This window comes from Dendrobium catenatum, unplaced genomic scaffold, assembly GCF_001605985.2.
Source record: "Dendrobium catenatum unplaced genomic scaffold, ASM160598v2 fragScaff_scaffold_1226, whole genome shotgun sequence".
NCBI classification, from domain to species: domain Eukaryota; kingdom Viridiplantae; phylum Streptophyta; class Magnoliopsida; order Asparagales; family Orchidaceae; genus Dendrobium; species Dendrobium catenatum.
Genome location: NW_021319688.1, coordinates 441,869 through 463,405, shown reverse-complemented (window position 1 = coordinate 463,405; position 21,537 = coordinate 441,869). Strand labels below are relative to the sequence as shown.

At 33.8% G+C, this 21,537-nt stretch overlaps 1 protein-coding gene across 1 annotated transcript in view; it reads left to right on the top strand.

Annotated features, from left to right (window-relative positions):
• Positions 1 to 21,537, top strand: part of LOC110112383 (pescadillo homolog) — a 40,142-nt gene that overhangs the window by 4,929 nt on the left and 13,676 nt on the right. The window contains exons 7-8 of the mRNA XM_020844583.2: positions 4,732 to 4,816; positions 4,927 to 5,037. Of these exons, the coding sequence (XP_020700242.1) occupies positions 4,732 to 4,816; positions 4,927 to 5,037 (196 nt within the window). The remainder of the gene's footprint in view (positions 1 to 4,731; positions 4,817 to 4,926; positions 5,038 to 21,537) is intronic.

The following is a 21,537-nucleotide window of genomic DNA, read 5'->3' as shown; positions in this document are numbered from 1 at the left end:
TTAATGAATTCATAAATAATGATAATTGATCAATGTTCCTTGAAAACCAACTCATATATTTGTATGCTTATGTAATGTATACAAAATGACATACTTTGATTTATTCCATTTGCAAATGATGCAATTCTTATAGTTGAGACTTTTGAAGTAAATTAAAACTAGAACAATGGAGAAGTTTTTTATGATGATATGTGGCTTAGGATTTGAATAATGTTGGGTGCATAATGTGCAAAATTGTCATGAGACTCATAATCATTAATCTTTATTATTCAAAGTTTTAATTATACCTTCTATGACAGGTTTTGAAACATTAGATATATAAGATGGTTCCATAAATTTTACATTCTAGGCCACATGGTTGTAATGAACAAGTGTACTAAAAGTCTAGGCCACATGGTTGTAATGTACAAGTGTATTAAAAGTACTATGACATAAATGAGTATGTGAAGACATAAATTTTAAATTTAGAAATCTATTATTTTATCTTGGACAATTCTAAAGAAGTCTTTGCCAATTGATAAAAATAAGAATGTTAAGAGGATACTTGTGAAAGGATTAAGAGGAATGATTTATTGGAGTTGCAATTGTGTTAACACTTACTGCACATAACATTACAATAAATAGACTTAGGTCGTTTAGCTATGTATATAGGAGCGTAATAGATGCACTACTAAAGCATATAAAAAATTAATGTAAAATGATTAGGAAGGTAAATCGGTATTGAGGCAAATTTAAAAGTCTTTATTTATTGGTCATGCAATTCATGTGCTTTTACATTGATCTAGTTACCCTTATGTCATTGTTTTGTTGTTTTTTTTACTTAGTTTATAAATCAGATGTACCATGTCTATGATGATGGTTTGGACTTGTTATCAAGCATTTTGATTACCTCATTAAGATTTCACAAAATGACCAATAATCATAGAAAAATAAAATTTATTCACTATATTCAAGTTGACGAGGATTCTATTTTTGATCAGAAGATCTTCGCTGATGATGGTACCTTCTCTTAAAAAAAAATTGTGAGAAACTCTTTGATAAAGTATTCAATTGATTATTCTAAGCTTTCAGCCTTTGATGATCCTTCGATTTTGAATATTCTTGATTCTCCTTTTGTTCTTTATATGATTATAGCTTCAACCTTTAATTTAGGCGCTAATAAAATTCTTGATCCAGATGATTTTCTATTAACTTCTTTCTAGACATGGGACATATTCTTGGACAATGTCTCTCTAACAAATTTGATTTTTTAGATACTTTGTCTTATTCCTATAAAAGTTGTATATGAGAATCCTAAAAACTTCATGCGTGTTAGTCTCCTCATTGGGATCTTCAAAATATTTACTGAAGTTTTAGCCAATGGACTTATAATACATCTTAATCATTTGATTGGTCATTCTTATGATGACTTTATTGAAGATAGAAATACTCTTGATTGCATTGGTGTAGCCAACTAAATCACCCATTCCACATTTAAGAAAAAGAATGCTTCTTGTGACTACAGAGGACGGTTGGATTGAGGGCAACAAGTTCCCTAAAAGTAATATTATTATCAATTATATTCAATTTGTAGATGATATATCCTCTTTTGCAGAGTTGATCTTTCTCAAATTTTGGTTCAAATTATCCTTGTTCATGATGTTTAAGGTCTCAAAATTAACTTTCTTAATTTTATTATATTTATCTTGTGGTTGAAATGATTAAGGACCTTCTATCTCTAATGATTTAGGCTGTTCTCTTGAAAGAAGTATAAAATATTTAGGCCTTCTTAAGGGATCTAATGCTATGCAAAAAGACCTTCATATTCCTATTATTAACAAAATCAAGAGAAAGCTTGCTTATTGAATAGGTAAATTCCTCTCTGAAGGTGGGAGGAATATTTGATTAAGTCCATGCTATGTTTTTGTATAACACTATTGCTATTGACTTTAGGAGGGATAAAGGCACTCCTTTTACTTATTTGATTAAGTATGTATAGAAATATTCTGAGCCTTTATTTTATCTCATATCTTGGAATATCAATAATGGTGTAAAAGTCAACTTTTTGCTAGATGTTTGGAACCACAAATTACCTTTAGCAAAGCTTCACCCAGATTTTTTAAAGGTGGATTGGAATCCTAATTGATTGATAAGTCTTCATTTTTTTTTGTACTTGTCGTCTTCACTACTATGGATAACTCTTTTTAATCTAGTTAACGATATTTCTATTTTTTTTGTGAGTTAAAGTACATTAGGTTGAATTTAAACATTGACTCTCATAAGTGGTTGCTCTCTCTTGGAGGCCTTTTCTGGGTCTGCTTTTTTATGTTCTTTCTATGTGCATGTTGGTATTATCACTCCTCATTCTTGGATTTGGAAAGCCTTAGACCCTTCAAAGATAGTTTTCAATGGGTAAATTGTTGTTTTGGGAAATATTCCTACCAAACTTTTCTATCTCATTTGGGTTTTAGGATTTCTATGGATAACGTCTTGTGTAATTCCGTCTTGAAGGATGATTCTTAGTTTTCAATTGCAGATATTCTTGCACCATATGGATCATCTTCCTTCTCTTTTTGGGGCTTCAAATACTTAGTTTCACCTCAACTCTACATTCCCTTCATGAAGAATTTTTTTTTAAAATCAAAGACAATGCTAAAGATGTTTGGGTCATCTTCCAGTTCTCAAGTTTTTAAAATATTTGGGATGAAAGGAACAACATATGCCCTTTCAAATAAAATCAAGGATGAAAGGAACAACATAGCTTTAAACATTCCAGACAAACCTTTATAAGTTTTTGGAGCTATTGTTTAACTTTCTTGTTTTGTAATGTTTTCTTTTTTTGTTAACTTTTTAATCTTGTAATTTTATTTTTGTATCTCAATTCTTTCAATTAATAGGAAGTGGTTTCACCAACTTTTTAATAAAAAAAAATCCCCTAGGCATGTAAAAGTATTATTGAATGGTTTTATAATTTTTTTCCCTGTTCTTGTTTGTGTTGTTTGATGTGAATTTTTAGAGTGCTTTGCAAGTCCTAACGCAACTTTCAGGGAAAGATTCTTGTGCCATCATTTGGCTTGGATATGCTGCTGTGGCTTCTATTTTTTGTTATTTTATCTGAATCATTTCGTGATTATTTTGTGTGCATGATTGAGATTTAATTAGGTTTCATACATACTAGTTTCTGTTTTTATAGTGTAAATCTTAATCGTTGATTAAATTTATATTAACTATGAGATTTATTGTGAAATTTCAGATTTTGACTGCTTTTTAATTTGTAGTTTTGAATGAATGAAATATGTTTTTTGATTTTTCATCAAAAGTGACTAATCTTTACCTAAATTAAAAGTTGGGAATTGCCGTCTTGTGTTTGTTTTTGGTGTGCCTCATATGTCTACATTAGTGAATCCTAATCCCAAGACGTGCTACGTTTGGTGGACTATATTAACATGTGGCACAAAACAATAGAAAATAAGTAAAGATTGGTAAAAGCGATCTAGATGGTTTGGATAAGGCTAATGGTGGTGATGAGCAGCTTCGGTATTCAATGTTATCTACAAGAAGTATCCAAAACTACTGATCATTTGGTTTGAAGTAATGAAGATGCATTCACATTGAACTTACTCAGCAGAATATCAAATGCGTGCAGAAGATTAAGTGAGTCTCAAGAGGGCTTGCACCTTTCAGTGCTGCAGAGCACTTCCCCAGTACATCGAATGGTTTCATGACCCCCCACATTTGGCAACAAACTACTGGATCTGATGCACATGGTCTCTTAAAATGGTTTACATCTGTTCATCATGATTGCTTGCACCTGAACTCTTAGTTCACAGTTTTATCAATTTTTTTCCTTTTAGGATTGTGAATGAAAGGAAATGGAAAGTTAGAAACTCTAATGAGTTGTTGAAGATATAGTCAGGTCAACGAGTGCATGAAATTCCTTTTAACACATCTTTCCTTGTAATTTATTTCGTCAAACTTATAACCTTATTGTTGTTCATAAGCTTATTTTTGGTTTGTTAGTTACTAATCATGTTTAGCCGACCCAATGTAGTGGAATAAAGGCTTGTTGTTGTTGTAGTTATTAATCATGTTTAAATGTTCATTAATCAGGTGAAGTGGAATTTATATTTAGTGAGTATTAACAAATGATCTTAGAAGTGCAGGATGTGAGTTAGATGATATGCAATATTGTTGGAAATATATTTTCCTGATAATGATCTTAGAAGTGCAGGATGTGAATTAGATGATATGCAATATTGTTGGATATACGTTTTTGATCAGGAATCATGTATGGGTGTAGTATTATGGTATTTCAGCAACTATGGGACTTTATGTCAAAATTATAAAACACTAAATCTTTCAGTTTTATTCTAGCAGATTCCTTGGAAAATTTCCATCTGTACCTGGATGAATCAAGGATATTGCTAGGTTCAAGAATTTTCATCTTAGAAGCTATGTTGAAACCCTAATTATATTTGTTGTTGTCTACACGATTTTTCCCCTTTGGTCTTTTTATTTTTATGAGTAGTTATCAAATTTTGTATATATGAAAAAATCCTTTAATTCTGCTATTTATGCCAATGAATCTGTAGTCTATTTAGAGTCCTACCATCAGAAAAGAACATGTCCTTTTAGTTTTTTAGGGCATCACTTGCTAACTCATTGTGGTTGGACATTACTATTTGCTTATTTGATCGTTCTCCTTGCGCAGCTGTACAATTAGTGCTATGATCTTTATCATGTTTTAATCAGGTTAAGCCATGAGTGGCAAGCGTACATTTCGAGAACTCACTCATTACGGAGGACTTTTATATCTGTGAAAGGCATATATTACCAGGTAAATCGTTTGCTGCTTTATGCAAATTGCAATTGTCTTTGTGTCTTTGTGTAATGTTTTCCATACTGTTTTTGAAGGTTGCACTAATTCCTTGATTTTTATTTTTACAGGCAGAGGTTGAAGGACAAAAAATCACATGGTTGACACCACATGCTTTACAGCAAGTTGTGACTGATGATGTTGACTTTAATGTTATGCTTACATTTTTGGAGTTCTATGAGGTTGAGGCAATTATGTATCAATTAGAAGTTATTTATTTCTTTATTAAGACATCTTGTATATATCTATAAATATGGATAATTTTGTATAATAAGTAGGTATTTTTCCCCTTCTCAAATTCTATGAATTCTAACACACCTCATTGCAAAATATTTTGTCCAAGCTCTTAACTTGAAAAGTTCTTTTAGTTCGCTCAATACGAGTTCTTAGCTCATTAAACTGGGTGCACTCAATAATTATACATTGGTTGATATGTGGAATGCTGATGCTTTAGTAGACATGTTGGCCTAAGCTGTTATATACTTGACTCATCATCGTCATCATCATTCTCATCCCAATTTAATTTTTTTTTATTGCTGAGCGTTGTTTGAGATTTTAGCCATGTTTGTCACAAATAATTTGGAACAACTTTGATTCATATAATTTTAGGTCCGAGCCTTTTTTTTTTCTAGTTCCATGACACTAATTTTATCAACACATCTTTCAAACATTTTCTATCCTTCATTGTACATTTTCAAACTATCGGGTAAGTTTTTTTTAGGCATCTTATTTTCAATTGTTCTCAATCCAATATTTTCTCCATTATAATAATTCCTTAATTTATCCTTCTCAGGTTTATTATATATTAAAATTGCCATTTCTACCACACTTAACTTAACTATCAATACTTTTTTGCTACCAATATTTAAATTCACACATCGCCAACCTAATTTTAATTTTGTAAAGTTTATTTTTAAGCCTTAATGATATTATATTTTTTATAAAAAATGCCTGAATAACTTATCAAGTTTAACCATCCAGCCTTAACTCTGAAGTTATATTTTATCTATATCTCTATTCTCTGATATAATAGGTCTAAAATACTAAAATCATCATGCTAAGGCATCACCTTATTTAGTAATAACATTGATCATTAACATCATACCACAACAAATTAAAAAAAAAGCATACCACAAAATTATACATCATATATTAATTATTTGTTCTTCTAATTCTATGGCTTCTATCTTCTAATATTTTCTCAAATATTCTAACTTAGCACCTATGATGCACGGACACGGACACGGACACGGCGACACGACACGACACAGACGCGGGACACAACATTTTTTAAAAATATATGACACGAGTGCGGCGTGGACACGATAAAATAAAATTTTAATATAATATATAGAAATTAAGGTAACATTATATTAAAAATGGCAAACAATAATAAATCAAAATCATGATAACTTGTTTAGCTTATAAAATACATATTGTTTAGTACAAAATGTCTAGAATAACCATAAAAATATAAGCAAAAAATTATTTAGTAGAACATGAAGGTCCACCTACTCAATAGAGAGAATGATTGAATTATATTCAGAGGTTGGTCTTTGGCCTTCAATATCATCATCATTGAATATCATTGCTTCCAATTCTGGTTTATCTAGAGAAAGATTTGCAACCTCCAATAATCCCATATCATCAAGGCACTCGAACCCATCTCCAGCAATATCCCACATCTTATTATCACCTGTCATATAAAGTGGGGTTTTCCTTGTATGCACATAAACTAAATCTTCAGCTCGTTGTGGAGTTATTTTATTCCTTTTCATTGATTGAATAAATGAGTATGCACTTCAATTTCTCTTACAACAAGAAGATGATGATACTTGACCAATAAGTTTTATTGCAATGGTTTGAAGAAGCGGTGCTGAAGCTCCATGAATCAACCATCACATTTTTTGGATCTATTCTCCATCTATCAACCAAAGATTCTTGATAACCAAAATCCTCTAAATATTAATGGCAAAGGTATCTCTTTAGGAAGTGCCCTTTTGATCCTAGATTCAGCTTCATCAACTTGTCTGTTCAATTCAATCAACTGTGACGTAGTAATCTTAGGACACATTTTAATTTCATGATCATAAATTTTAAGTAGATGTGCTTTCACCCTAGAATAAGATCATTTGTAGGTGCCACCACAATAATTTCATTTGAATGACACATTCCCTCATCCTTCAAAAGTTTTTCCTAACTTTGTAACATAAATCCATAATAGCTTATCAGTTTCTATAGATGGCTTCAATTTCTATAGATGGCTCTTTTGAATCACTCCCACCAGCACTAGAGCTCATTTTGCTTTTAAATTCACTGGTGAAGTAGAAGAAATAAATGCTTAATAAATTGGGTGGCATATTGTAAAACAATTAAAAATTTGCAGCTATGTCGAGGGTCCAAGGGGGCGTTGCCCCTTGGCGGGGTTCGAACGTAAGAGTGAAAGTGCATTAAATAAATAAATTTTTAATGTAAGAGTAATTTTAATCCAAAACAAATAAAATATTTTTTTAAAAATATGCTCTTTTGATTACAAATCTACAGAATCATTGATAAATGAAGAGAAATGTCGAATGGAGAATACAAAATGGCAAAATCAACTTACATGTTTGAAAAATTTTCTGCGGTTTGGCGTTGGCTTCCCCCGATGTGCGCAGAAACTAAGGAGGATGACTTGTTACTTACGTGGCCGGAAGGGAAGACTAAGGGTGTGATCTCCAGCCGACCGCTGCTCGCCTCAATCGCTCGGGAAGACCACGAATACGAATAGGAATACGGGATTAAGGCAAAGATGAAGACTCGGGCGTGAACCGGCTAATATGAAATAGCAGGATTAGGGTTTATTTATTTATTTATTTAATTATACAATAGCTGGACACGCGACACGCGTGTCCGGGTTAAGTTTTTTTTTTTTTTCAAATGGGACACACTAATGACGTGTCCGACACGTGTCCTCACCGTGTTGGACGCGTGTCCGTGTTCGACATTGCATACCCTCTTAAAACGAAGTGTCGGTGAATTAGAGCTTTGCACCTATTTCAATGAATGCCTTACTAATTATAAATTATAATAATATCATTTGTAAAAAGCAAACAATAATGCACATTTTTTTGAATATTCTTTGCAAGAGTTTTCTCAACAAATGCAAAAAAGATATGAACTTAATGATAATCTTTAATGTAAACCTGGAGTAATTTAAAACTATCTGGTCATTCCACATCTCTATCTAATATTAACCAACTCTCTTTCATACATATTTTTGATAATGTGAACATATATTTATTACACATATTTCTACCTAAAAGCACATGAAATCAAATTTTGTAGTACTTGATCGTTCCTTTTGCTTCTCCAAAATATTTTTTTCTTAAAGCTTTTCATATTTGATTTTGGAAAGCAATAAAATAAGTCCATCTTTTATAAACATATTCGTTATAGTATACTGCTGATTTCTACATCTTAAACAAACGTTTTCGTTGTGGTTTGCTATAGATTAAAACATAAAAAAGGTCTTTGTGTATATTATCTGCTTCCTTTTCATTGTCTCATAAATAATATGCGGGGTCTCGTTAACATTCAGTTTATTTCTAGGATGTAAAGCACTAGGAATGCTGGAATTGATCTATATTTTTTTGGCTACAATATTTCAAGTTTGTTAGGTTTAGCTACTGTTTTGTTCCCTGAGTATTATTAAAGATAAATAATAATAAATATATGCTAACTTCAAGATAAATTTCATATATCTAGAAAGCTTTGTTTTGAGTAATTTTGAACTTCCCATCTAGATGAAGAAAGAATTAAATCCAGCATGTATTTGATTTTCTTTGTTCATGTATTTTGGTCCATATATATATAGGAATTAAATTTTTTGTCCCAAAATCATTTGCAGTTCTTCTTGTTTGATAAATCGTTTTGGGTGATATAAACCAGAAACCCTTTTGTTGTTAATGAGTTGTGTTGAATAATTCACTGCAATTACTTTCCTAAATAAGGAAGAAATATTTCTTTTTCTTGTATGAACTTGTGTCATGTGAAGTTGGAATATTGGCGGGTCACGTTGGGGCGTAAATCTTGGGATTCTTGCACATGGAAAACTGCAAAGAAAAAATTGTAGAACATTAATTCTGCATTTAATGAAATCATGTGGCTGTTTTTTTTTTTTTTGTTTAATGTGTCTTGGGCTTTTAAATTTTTTTATTTATTATTACTTTTAAAGCCTTCTTTCATGCTCTTCTATCGATAAAAAACAAAATTTTTTCAATACTCTTCTTCTCCGGTTGACGTGACGTTCCAAATGCAATCATGTTTCAACTTCCGACAACTGTAACTCCAGCGATGACAAGGTGGTCCAACTTAGTGAGCAAGGCAGCTTGAGCCTGCTGCACTCTTCTTCTTCCTAAACGGGATATTTGGGCAAAATATATATTTTTAGGGGGGGTCAAAAGTCTATATTTATCCTCATATAAACCTTTTTTTTAGGGTGGGCATTTGCCCACCCTGAGGTATACTGGGATCTGGCCATTAGTTGTTCTTCTAATTCTATGGCTTCTATCTTCTAATATTTTTTCAAATATTCTAACTTTGCACCTATGATGCACGGACACGGACACGGCGACACGACACAGACACGGACACGGGACATGACATTTTTTAAAAATATAGGACACGGGTGCGGCGTGGACACGACATAATAATTTTTTAATATAATATATAGAAATTAAGGTAACATTATATTAAAAATGACAAGCAATAATAAATCAAAGTCATGATAACTTGTTTAGCTTATAACATAAAGATGTTTAGTACAAAATGTCTAGAACAACCACAAAAATATAAGCAAAAAATCATTTAGTACAACATGAATATCCAACTACTCAATAGAGGGAATGATATAATTAGATTCAGAGGTTGATAATTGGTCTTCAATATCATAATCATTGAATATCATTGCTTCCAACTCTGGTTCATCTAGAGAAAGATTTGCAACCTCCTATAATCCCATATCATCAAGGCACTCAAATCCATCTCCAGCAACATCTCACATCTTGTTATCACCTGTCATATAAAGTGGGGTTTTCCTTGATAGAAGACAAATATTTGTATGCACATAAACTAAATCTTCAGATCGTTGTGGAGTTATTTTATTCATCTTCATTGATTGAATAAATGAGTATATGCTCCAATTTCTCTCACAACAGGAAGATGATGATTCTTGACCAAGAAGTTTTATTACTATGGTTTGAAGAAGCGGTGCTGAAGCTCCATGAATCAACCACCACATTTTTGGATCCATCCTCCATCTATAAAATAAAGATTCTTGATCACCAAAATCCTCTAAATATTAATGGCAAAGGTATCTCTTTAGGAAGTGCCATTTTGATCCTAGATTCAGCTTCATCAACTTGTCTGTTCAATTCAATCAACTGTGACGTAGTAATCTTAAGACACATTTTAATCCATTGCCATAAATCTTAAGTAGATGTGCTTTCACCCTAAAATAAGATCCTTTGTAGGTGCCACAACAATAATTGCATTTGAATGACACATTTCCTCCTCATTCAAAAGTTTTTTCTAACTTTGTAACATGAATCCATGACGACTTATCAATTTCTAAATATGTCTGTTTTGAACCACTCCCACCAGCACTAGAGCTCATTTTGCTTTTAAATTCATTGGTGAAATAGAAGAAATAAATGCTTAATAAATTGGGTGGCATATTGTAAAACAATTAAAAATTTGTAGCTATGCCGGGGGTCCAAGGGGGCGCTGCGCGCTGGCATGGTTCGACCGTAAGAGTGAAAGCGCAGCGAAAGCACAACGAAAGCGCAATGAAAGCGCATTAAATAAATAAAATTTTAATGCAAGGGTAATTTTAATCCAAAACAAAAAAAATACTTTAAATATGCTCTTATGATCATAAATCTACAGAATCAATGATAAATGAAGAGAAATGTCTAATGGAGAAAAAATTGCGAAATCAACTTACAAGATTGAAAATTTTTCTGTGGTTTTGTGTCGGCTTCCCTCAGCTGCGTGCAGAAACTAAGGAGGATGGCTTGTTGCTTACGGCCGGAAGGGAAGACCAAGGGTGCGATCTCCAGCCGACCGCTACTCGCCTCAATCGCTTGGGAAGGCCACGAATACGAATACGGGATTAAGGCGAAGATGACGACTCGGGCGTGAACCGGCTAATATGAAACAACGGGATTAGGGTTTTTTTTTTTTTTTTTTTAATTTTAATTATACAATAGTCGGACAAGCGTGTCCGAGTTATTTTTTTTTTCAAATGGGACACACTAATGACGTGTCCGACACGTGTCCTCGCCGTGTCGGACGCGTGTCCGTGTCCGACACTGCATACCCTCTTAAAACGAAGTGTCGGTGCATCAGAGCTTTGCACCTATTTCAATGAAAGCCTTACTAATTATAAATTTTAATTATATCATTTGTAAAAAGCAAACAATAATGCACGTTTCTTTGAATATTCTTTGCAAGAGTTTTCTCAACCAATGCGAAAATATATGAACTTAATGATATTCTTTGATGTAAACCTGGAGTAATTTAAAACTATCCGGTCATTCCACATCTCTATCTAATATTAACTAACTCTCCTTCATACCTATTTTTGATAATGTGAACATATATTTATTGCATGTATTTCTACCTAAAAGCACATGAAATCAAATTTTGTAGTGCTTGATCGTTCCTTTTGCTTGTCCAAAATAATTTTTTCTTAAAGCTTTTCTTATGTGATTTTGGAAAGCAATATGTCCATCTTTTATAAACATATTCGTTATAGTATACTGCTAATTTCTACATCTTAAACAAACGTTTTCGTTGTGGTATGCTATATATTTTTACTCATGAATAAAACATAAAAAAGGGCTTTGTGTGCATTATCTGCTTCCTTTTCATTGTCTTCATAAATCATCTGCGGGGTCTCGTTAACATTCAGTTTATTTCTAGGATGTAAAGCACTAAGGAATGCTGGAATTGATCTATATTTTTCTAGCTACAATATTTCAAGTGTGTTAGATTTAGATACTGTTTTGTTCCCAGAGTATTATTAAAGATAAAATAATAATAAACATATGCTAACTTCAACATAAATTTCATATATCTAGAAAGCTTTGTTTTGAGTAATTTTGAACTTCCCATCTAGATGAAGAAATAATTAAATCTAGCATGTATTTGATTTTCTTTGTTCATGTATTTTGGTCCATATATATATAGGAATTAAATTTTTTGTCCCAAAATCATCTGCGGTTCTTCTTGTTTGATAAATCGTTTTGGGTGATATAAACCGGAAACCCTTTTGTTGTTAATGAGTTGCGTTGAATAATTCACTGCAATTACTTTTCTAAATAATGAAGAAATATTTCTTTTTCTTGTATGAACTTGTGTCATGTGAAGTTGGAATATTGGCGGGTCACGTTGGGGCGTAAATCTTGGGATTCTTGCACTTGGAAAACTGGAAAGGTTGGTATGTACGTAGTAGCACAGCAATGGGGGTTGCCTTAGATCGCTGACATGTTAGTTTCTCCACACTTGGATGATCTCATATGGCTTGTGGTTTGGGCAGATTTAGTAGGCATCTACAATACAATCCATTATTAGTAGTTTTTTAAGTGTAATTGTTGCCATAATGTTTCTTCTTTTATATGGTTTATTGTGTCTTGATTTTACCCAATGTAAAACCCCATAAATAGAGAGAATTATGTTTTTGCTAAATAAAATATGAAACATTCAACCTTTCTTGCTTTCTATTTCTTTTCAACTTCTTTCTTTCTTAGAAGTTTTTTTTTGAACTTGCTTGTTGGTAAGTCATGATGAAAATTCTTTTAATAGCCTCTGTGTTCTATTGATACATTTTCAAAATTTTAATAAAAAATTTCATTGCGCCATCTAGTTTCTAGGGAGAATTTTTACAGCCTATCATAAAGTTTATGCCATAATCCAAAGAATGAATGTAAATCTGAATTTTGTTAGTGATAGGGCCTTCTGTAGAAGCAATGCACTGCGATCTAACCCTATTGTGGTGAGAAGTTGGCAAGGGGTTGCCCGGTTTTTACTTATCAAATCTCCACCGTAGTTTAACCTGATTTTAGTGAGAAATATGTATGGGTTGGCAATGGCATCAAACATTAATGATTAACAAAAACTTAGGGCTTTTAGAAAGTGTTGACTCAGTATGAAGTTTCAGGACTTACAGAAGACTAGTTTTAGTAGACAATGCTTTGAAGAAGAATAATTATTAAAGATGTGTAAGAAATTAAATATAAATCAAAGACATTCAAATTCACTCGGGAAGGCTAAAATCCATATTATCCAGTAAAAATTAACAATATAGATGGAGTTGACATAATAGTGGATGAAGAGTTGATTAAAATTGTAGAGGTAAGTACTGTAAGCAATATAATGATTGCTATTTAATAAATTGCTGAAGAGGTCATTATGATTGTGGTTTGTCTTTATGCTACTTACGTTTGTCTAATGAATAGTTTGGAAAATTATTTTTTTGGAAAAGATAGATGAAGTATTATAACATATATTCACGAGAGGATAATTATTTCAGGCTTCCTAAATGGTTATATAAGCTTTAATAGGGTGTATTATGAAATGATTCATGGTGATATGGAATAGGAGATAGACTTGTGATTGAAGAAGCTATACTTGATTTTGTGGTAGCATATTATTTTTCCATAACACATACTTTAAGAAATGAGAAGTATTATTCTTATATTATTGCTATCCTTTGATGTGGAAAGAGATCATTTTCATATTATTTTCTTGTTTTCACATTTTTCAATCAAATGTCATTTGATTGACAAATCACGACCATTAAGGTTAAATTTCATAAAACTTTGTTTGATGTCAAAATTTGTGGATTTTAAATTTGATTATGATCACGCATCAAGTATTTAAAAGTAAAAACCTAACAAATGGTTTAGGAAGTTAGATAAATAGCTTATTAATTTCGTGGTAAGAAGTGCTCAAGTCAAATGAAAATTTTGCGAGCTTGCACAAAAAGTTTTTTAGAACCATTTCATTGCATTTGATTTAAAAAAATTCGTTAAAGTAGTACTTTTGGTGAGGGCCTTCTATGATGTTCATTTCTTTGTCTTGAACTCTTGATTAATGGTGAATCCTTCATGAAAGGTTGTCAAATTAAATCATAAAGTTATCCTTAGGTTGTAGATCTACGCCAATGTTCTTGATCTTGAATTGAAAATAATGAGAAAGTTAATTGTGTGAAGAATGAGCCATTTCCAATTAAAAAAGATAGCAGTCTGTCTCAACGTATAATTACTTTCAAAAGGGATGGTATTGAATCATAAATGGACATATCTTATTATGAAAAGACGGATCTTTTTGCAAAGATGGTAAGTTGGTTTTAGGGGAAACTTCAATTACTCAACGTAGAGTGATAGTTATGGATGTATAACACCACAAAAGTATAATGAAAGATTAAAAAAATGTCCTAAGGTAAGATGGCAGTAGTTTAAGTGCTAGATGTATTTCTATCTGCAAGTAGGTTTAAAAAAAAACAGTTTACAATTCTACAGTTGAACTAAACTTGATATGTGATAAGAGTAGTAGTTGCATTAAAAAGATTGCTATAAAAAATTTAAGAGTGCCTAGAAATAGATTATATAAAATTAATGGAACTTAATGGTGGAGTGGAGTAGCAGAATTTTATTACGGGAAAAAGTATGCTCTTAAAGTAGAAATATTAAGTCAGACCAAATAAGGACTTTTTAAAGAAAATTTTGAGGTCTTCATTATTGGTGCTTGATAAATTAATCTATCTTACTATCGTCAGTCTAAATGTCTCTTTTGTTGGATTATGAGTTATCACATGCAAACTCGAAATGGAGATATTGAAAAGTTGGTTAGACCGGTCTAGCCGGTCCACACGGGACCGGCCCAGCGCAATGGAGGCGGAACTTCTCCGCCTTTTGTGCATGCCTCATGAGCCCCAAAGCCAACGAAGCATTTTAGGAAGGATTTTTGAGGGATTTGGGAGGGAAATTTGAATGTAGGGACTGTTTAAGAATTTCCTTTTGATTTGTATGCGTTAAATACTTTGTTTCCCTAGGGTTAAGGCATCTTGAATTTAGTTGATTTTGGGATCTCTGCTTTTGGGATCTCTTAGGTTTAGGTTTTGGGCTCTAGATTTGTCTAGAAATTTGGAGAGATCGATCCTCCTCTCGAATAGAGGATCACTTGTATCTTGTTGTTTTCTTTCGATCTTTTTGATTCTTGCAATAAAATTACTGTTTTTCTGGTTTTCTTTTGGAGTTTAGAAGAGTTTCTTGTTGATTTTCTGAAATTGATAGGATTTACTTGAAATATTTAAGTGTTTCCTATCAAATTGGTATCAGAGCAAATCTTGAGATCGTTGGTGGACTGTTTTTGCCAATTCCAGCGGCTGTTCTTGAGCCGATAAAGGAGGAAAGTGCTGTTTTTTGAAGGCAAAATCCAGTTTTTTGTATCTACAAAAAATCCGGAGAAAGATGGCGGCCAAAAATGTGGATGCTTTGAAGGAGAGATTGGAAGGAGAGATGAACCAAATCAAAACCACGGTGGAAGACATAATTTCTTCCACGGAAGGGCAAGTCGTGGACTTACGGGAGATGATAATGAAGAAGATGTTAGAAATCCACAATCAATCGGCGTTTTCTGTGGCAAGAGGGCCAAAAGGACATAATATAAATTCTAAAATCTATAAGGATGAAGAGGAGGTAGAGATCGTAGAGGGAGAAAGGAGAAGACCCCGTCTGGAGCCTTTCTAGAGGGAGGATAGAGGAGATACGTTTGGGGAAAGGCATGGGTAGGAGCTAAGGGGCGCTGATTGGTAACGTAGGGAAGGAAGTTATGTCCGCCGAGTGGCTGATTTTGAAGGGAGGAGATGGGAATTTGAAGGAGGCTATGGGTATGAAAGGGGAAGGGAAGATCGGGAGACTTGGGGGGGTCGAACACTTGGGAAAGGGGAAACTATGGAGGAATGAGGGGAAACGGGGGAGATCAAAAGGTGAGAAAGTTGAAGATGCCTATCTTCAAGTGGGAGGATGCGTATGAGTGGATCTATAAGGTGGATAGGTAGTTTGCCGTTAATGGGCTAACGGAGGATGAGAAGCTGACAGCAGCAGGCTTATGTTTGGAGAGGAAGGTGCTATTATGGTACCAATGGAGAGACTAGAGGAAACCCATCAGGAGCTGGGGAGAATTCAAGGACTGCATAATAGAACGTTTCCAAACCGATCGGGGAGGAGATTTCTATGAGCAGTTCTTTGCTCTGGTGCAAAAGGGATCAGTTGCTGACTACCGTGAGCGTTTTGAGCACTTGGCTAGTAGGGTGGACCGATTATCAGAGATAATATTTGAGGGGAATTTCATGAAGGCACTGAAGGCAGAGATCCGAGTGGCAGTGAAGGTTTTGATGCCTTGTGACTTGAGAGAGGCCATGAAATTGGCCTAATTGGTGGAAAATTAGAAGAATCTAGAGAGGGGAGCCAGGAGTGGTAGCTCAAGAGGCACTTACAGGATGATGACTACTCATTTAGCACCCAAGGGCCCGACATCAGGCGGATTTCATGAGACCACTGGAGAGAAGCCAGTAGGGGAAGGGAGTGGGAAAAATTTTAAGAGGCTTACAGAGAAAGAAATGCAGGAGAAGAGGGCAAAGGGTTTATGTTTCCGGTGTGATGAGAAGTATACTCCAGGGCACAAGTGTAGGAGTCGAACTCTTCAGGTTCTCATCGTATGTGATGACGAGGAAACTGAGGAGGGAGGTGAGAGAGAGAGATGGATGACAAGCTGCATTTGGATGTGGCGGAGGTCTCCCTGAATTCAGTAGTAAGATTCACTTTGAATCATATGATGAATGTGAAGGGGGAAATAGCAGGCATGGAGGTGGTAGTTTTGATTGATATTGGGGCTACCCATAATTTTATTTTTACTCAGGTCGTCAATCAACTGGTAGTGAAATTGGTGGACACTGGTTATTATGGGGTGATGATGTGTACATGGAAGGTGGAGAAAGGCCAGGGGATCTGTAAAGGAGTTGTCTTGACCATTCAGGGGATTCAGGTAAGGGAGAATTTTCTTCTACTAGAGTTAGGAAGTACTGACGTCATCATGGGGATGAAGTGGTTGCAAACCTTGGGGGAAACCAAGGACAATTGGGGAGCACTCACGATTGAATTAAGGGTGGATGGGAGAAATGTGGTTATAAGGGGAAATGCAGGGCTATCCAAAGTCATGATATCACTTAAGACCATGGTTAGGAGCATACAAGAGGTGGAGGAAGATTATTTGGTGGGACTACACAAGCTGGATGTGATAGGATGGAGGAGGGAGCGGATGTTTCTCTTTCAGTGTAGCCGTTGATTCAGCAATTCGGTAAGATTTTTCAGCCACCTCAAGGATGGCCACCTCCACAGGAACAAGAGCATATCTCCCCCTTGAGGACAAGGTGGATCTTTGGGAGGGGAGTATTGTTAGACTGATCCATTGGACTGGTCCAGCCGGTCCACATGGGACCGACCCAGCGCAACAGAGGCGAAACTTCTCTGCCTCTTGCGCATGCTGCGTGAGCAGCCAAAGCCAACGAAGCATTTTAGGAAGGATTTTTGAGGGATTAGGGAGGAAAATTTGAATGTAGGGACTGTTTAGGGATTTCCTTTTGATTTGTCTGCATTAAATACTTTGTTTTCCTAGGGTTAGGGCATCTTGAATTTGGCTGATTTTGGGATGTCTTAGGTTTAGGTTTTGGGCTCTAGATTCATCTAGAGATTAGGAGAGATCGATCCTCCTCTCGAATAGAGGATCACTTCTATCTTGTTGTTTTCTTCCGATCCATTTTATTCTTGCAATAAAATTATTATTTTTCTGGTTTTCTTTTGGAGTTTGGAAGAGTTTCTCGCTGATTTTCTGAAATTGATTGGATTTACTTGAAATCTTCGAGTGTTTCCTATCAAAATTGTTCTATACTTCTATGTATCCCTATATTTATCAAGAAAAATTGTGAGAAGGTATAATTATACAATAAGAATTGGCATCTTTATGAGATGCTGTTTTTAATGTTAACTATGTTGGATCAATTCATGATAAAAAATCCTTTTTCTGGGTGCTGTATAATTATGGGAGACAACTTGGTCATGTGTGAGGTTTAGAAACAAATAGTGGTGGCAAGATCAAGCGCTAAGGTAGAGTATAGGGCTATGACATGCTCTAGTTGTAAGATGAAGCTTGCTAAAACCCTTCTAGTGGAATTTAGTTTTTCTATTGCACAGCCTGCGGGGCTCTAATTGTGATAATTACAATCGTTTACATTGCAAACAAGTCTTTGTTTCTTGAGAAAATAAAATACATCGAGGTGGACTATCGTTTTATTTGGTATGTGTTGTTTTTAAAGAATTTTGTCAGAATAATTGATAGATATGTTTCTGAGGTTGTGGATTCACTTCAGTTTTTTAAGTTATGTAGTAAATTTGAATTAATTAATATGTACACACATTAATTTGATGCTGAGGTTGGCATATGAAATATCACTTTAGGAAACTTCTTAATTTATATTAGTGAAGTATGCTTAATTTATTGTAACTTGGCTTATTTTATCCTCAATTGTATATAGAGGGATCCTCCATTGAATCATACATCAGAAATGATTTTTACTATAAAAAGATTAATGGAACATATGGATGGCAAAGTATGTTGATACTGGAGAATTAACACGGATTTATTCTAGAAATATACACCATGGTTGCTATTTTCATGTTAAGACAAATAATGATGGGATATATATAGAGAATAAAAAGAATCAAAACATGTTTTAGGTTGACCTTGAAAATACTTGTTAGTAACTTCTTGACTAATTTGATAATCATTAAGGAAAGATGTAAGTTGTTGTTTAGCGGCTGAAAGGATTCCCACTCATAGCTGGATTACGCCAATGATAATCACAAAGTACTTATATTTTTAATTGGTTATGGAGATTCTTACCATGGATATTGAAATTGAGTACTATGGTACATATTATTTGTTGTTGGCATATTTTTAATGGTTGAGCTTGTTATTGAAATAAGCGAAAAAGTTTGAAAAAGGATTTAAAGTTTAGTGTGAGTTTGATAATTATGAGTAACTATTTGTTATAATGTCTAATGATACATGAAGATGGATAGTTGTGTATTTTGGATCTATACAAAAGTATGTGGATATAAAAGACAATATAACATCTAAATAGGTGGTTAAAATGGAGAAGTATTATGGCGTACTATATGATGAGAGAATATTGGGGCGAGTTAAGGATACGGGTAGGGCTAATGATAAAGGTGATGATTGAGTCAAATTTTCTTTGTTATTGAAGTCTGTTGATGTAAGAAAGGCGTACCCCCCCTGCTTTGGGCTGTTCGGTTCCTGCTCCCTGCTGTCCCGATTCCCTTGCTTTGGGTTTTTTCGGTTCCTGCTCCCTGCTTGGCTGTTCGGTTCCTCTGCCTAGGTCCCTCAGTTCCTATTTTTGTCCCAGTTCCTGGTTGTAGTGGTTTGGTTTCTGGGAGCCTTAAATGCTACCTTTTTTCTCTCCTTTTAGTTGGTTGTATGGGCGGCTCAACATGGCTGCTTTTTTTTTTGGGGGCTGTTGGCCTCTCTTTTCTATCCTATTTATAGAGAAGTTTTAGGCTGTTTTAGGAGAGTATGTTATGATTTTTGGAATGTAAAACCTGCGGGTTTTGTTCTAGCTCGCGAGCTAGTCTCCTTCCCCTCCCCTCTCTTATTATTTGTCTCGGGCTTCTTATCTATTTCTTCTCTTCGTAAGTTTCCACTCCAAATGTATTTTTTTTTCTCAAAAGTTGTAAGGCTTGATTATTCATATGTTATTATTGTGTCCTTTATTTTAAGTTGTATGGTTTTGTTTTAAAGGAAGACGTTAGTTTGTTTATTTTGCAATATTTTGGTTGCATCAATTTGGTATCAGAGCTTTAGGTTGTGAGTCTTCCTTTCTTTAAAACAAAAAGAGAAAAAAGTCAAAACAATCAATAATATAAGGTTCACTTTAAAAGAAAGTTTCGTCATCAGAAATAATGCATTTGGAACATCAAGGAAGCACTGTTATTCAACCTAAGTTTGCAACGTCATCATCCTTATTTTCCAACCAAGGCATTCTCATCAGGAGATGAGATCTCTCAACCGGAGGAGAATTGATGTAAGCAAGCCGTACCCCCCCTGCTTTGGGCAGTTCGGTTCCTGCTCCCTGCTATCCTGGCTCACCTTGCTTTGGGTTGTTCGGTTCCTGCTCCCTACTTGGCTGTTCAGTTCCTCTTCCTGGGTCCCTCAGTTCTTGTTTCTGTCCCGGTTCCTGGTTGTAGTGGTTCGGTTTCTGGGAGCCTTAAATGCTACATTTTTTCTCTCCTTTTGGTTGGTTGTATGGGCGATTGAACATGGCTGTTGGCCTCCCTTTTTTATCCAATTTATAGAGAAGTTTTAGGCTGTTTTAGGAGAGTATGTTATGATTTTTGGAATGTAAAACCTGCGGATTTTGTTCTAGCTTGCGAGGTAGTCTCCTTCCCCTCCCCTCTCTTATAATTCGTCTCGGGCTTCTTATCTATTTCTTTTCTCCGCAAGTTTTCACTCCAAATGTATCTTTCTTCTCAAAAGTTGTAAGGCTTGATTAGTCATATTGTATTGTTGTGTTCTTTATTTTAAGTTGTATGGTTTTGTTTTAAAGGAAAATGTTAGTTTGTCTATTTTGCAATATTTTGGTTGCATCATCTGTTAAGAATCTTGAATCTATGATTAAAGTGTGTGCCTTGTCTGGTTTGAATTCTTTTGTTTGATTAAGGTTTTTGTTAGGTTATATGGTAATCCTTTGATTGTTGTTGGTTTAACTTGTATCCCTGCATTGTATGAGTTCTCTCATATAACTAATTGTTGGCGTGAATTGTCTTATTCAATTAATTTTATCATCATTCTTATCTTAATGGAATTGTGGTCCAAATTTGAATTATTTAAACATTCCTTCCAATTGTACATTATTCTTTATCATTTAACATAAAATTTTGGCATTATATACTTATTAAAATTTGCCTTATAAAATTTGCCTTATAGTCAAAGTTAGTGCTATTCAAATGGTTCACAATGATGGTACTATTTTTAAAATTATGGTACATGGTTATTCTTACAAAATTTTCAAATTAATTTTTGAGCACTTCTTTTTTACAAATGTTGATGTGAACATATGCATGAATTGAGGGTTGTTAAAATTGGATTTGACATAGAACCTGAAGAATGAGAGGTTCAAGATTCAGTGGTTTTACTTGAGTTAAATTGAGGATTGAACTGGATGTCATAATAAATATTAAAAATATTTAAATAAGATCTAAATTTATAATAATGATATAATAATTACGCAATAATATAAATTTTTTAACTAAAATAAGTATCACTCATACACATAATATATTCTATAATTTTAAATTAAATATCTTCAATATTTAAATTGATTCACATCAACTTATAAATTTACTTTAAATTATTGCTAATATATGATATATATTTTCATATAATTTACATTTATAGATTATATGCCAAATTCAAAATTATAAAAAATGCATCTATAAATCATTAATTTTTAAAAAATTTATTGAAATTAATAAATGTGACATAAATAATAGATTTTATTA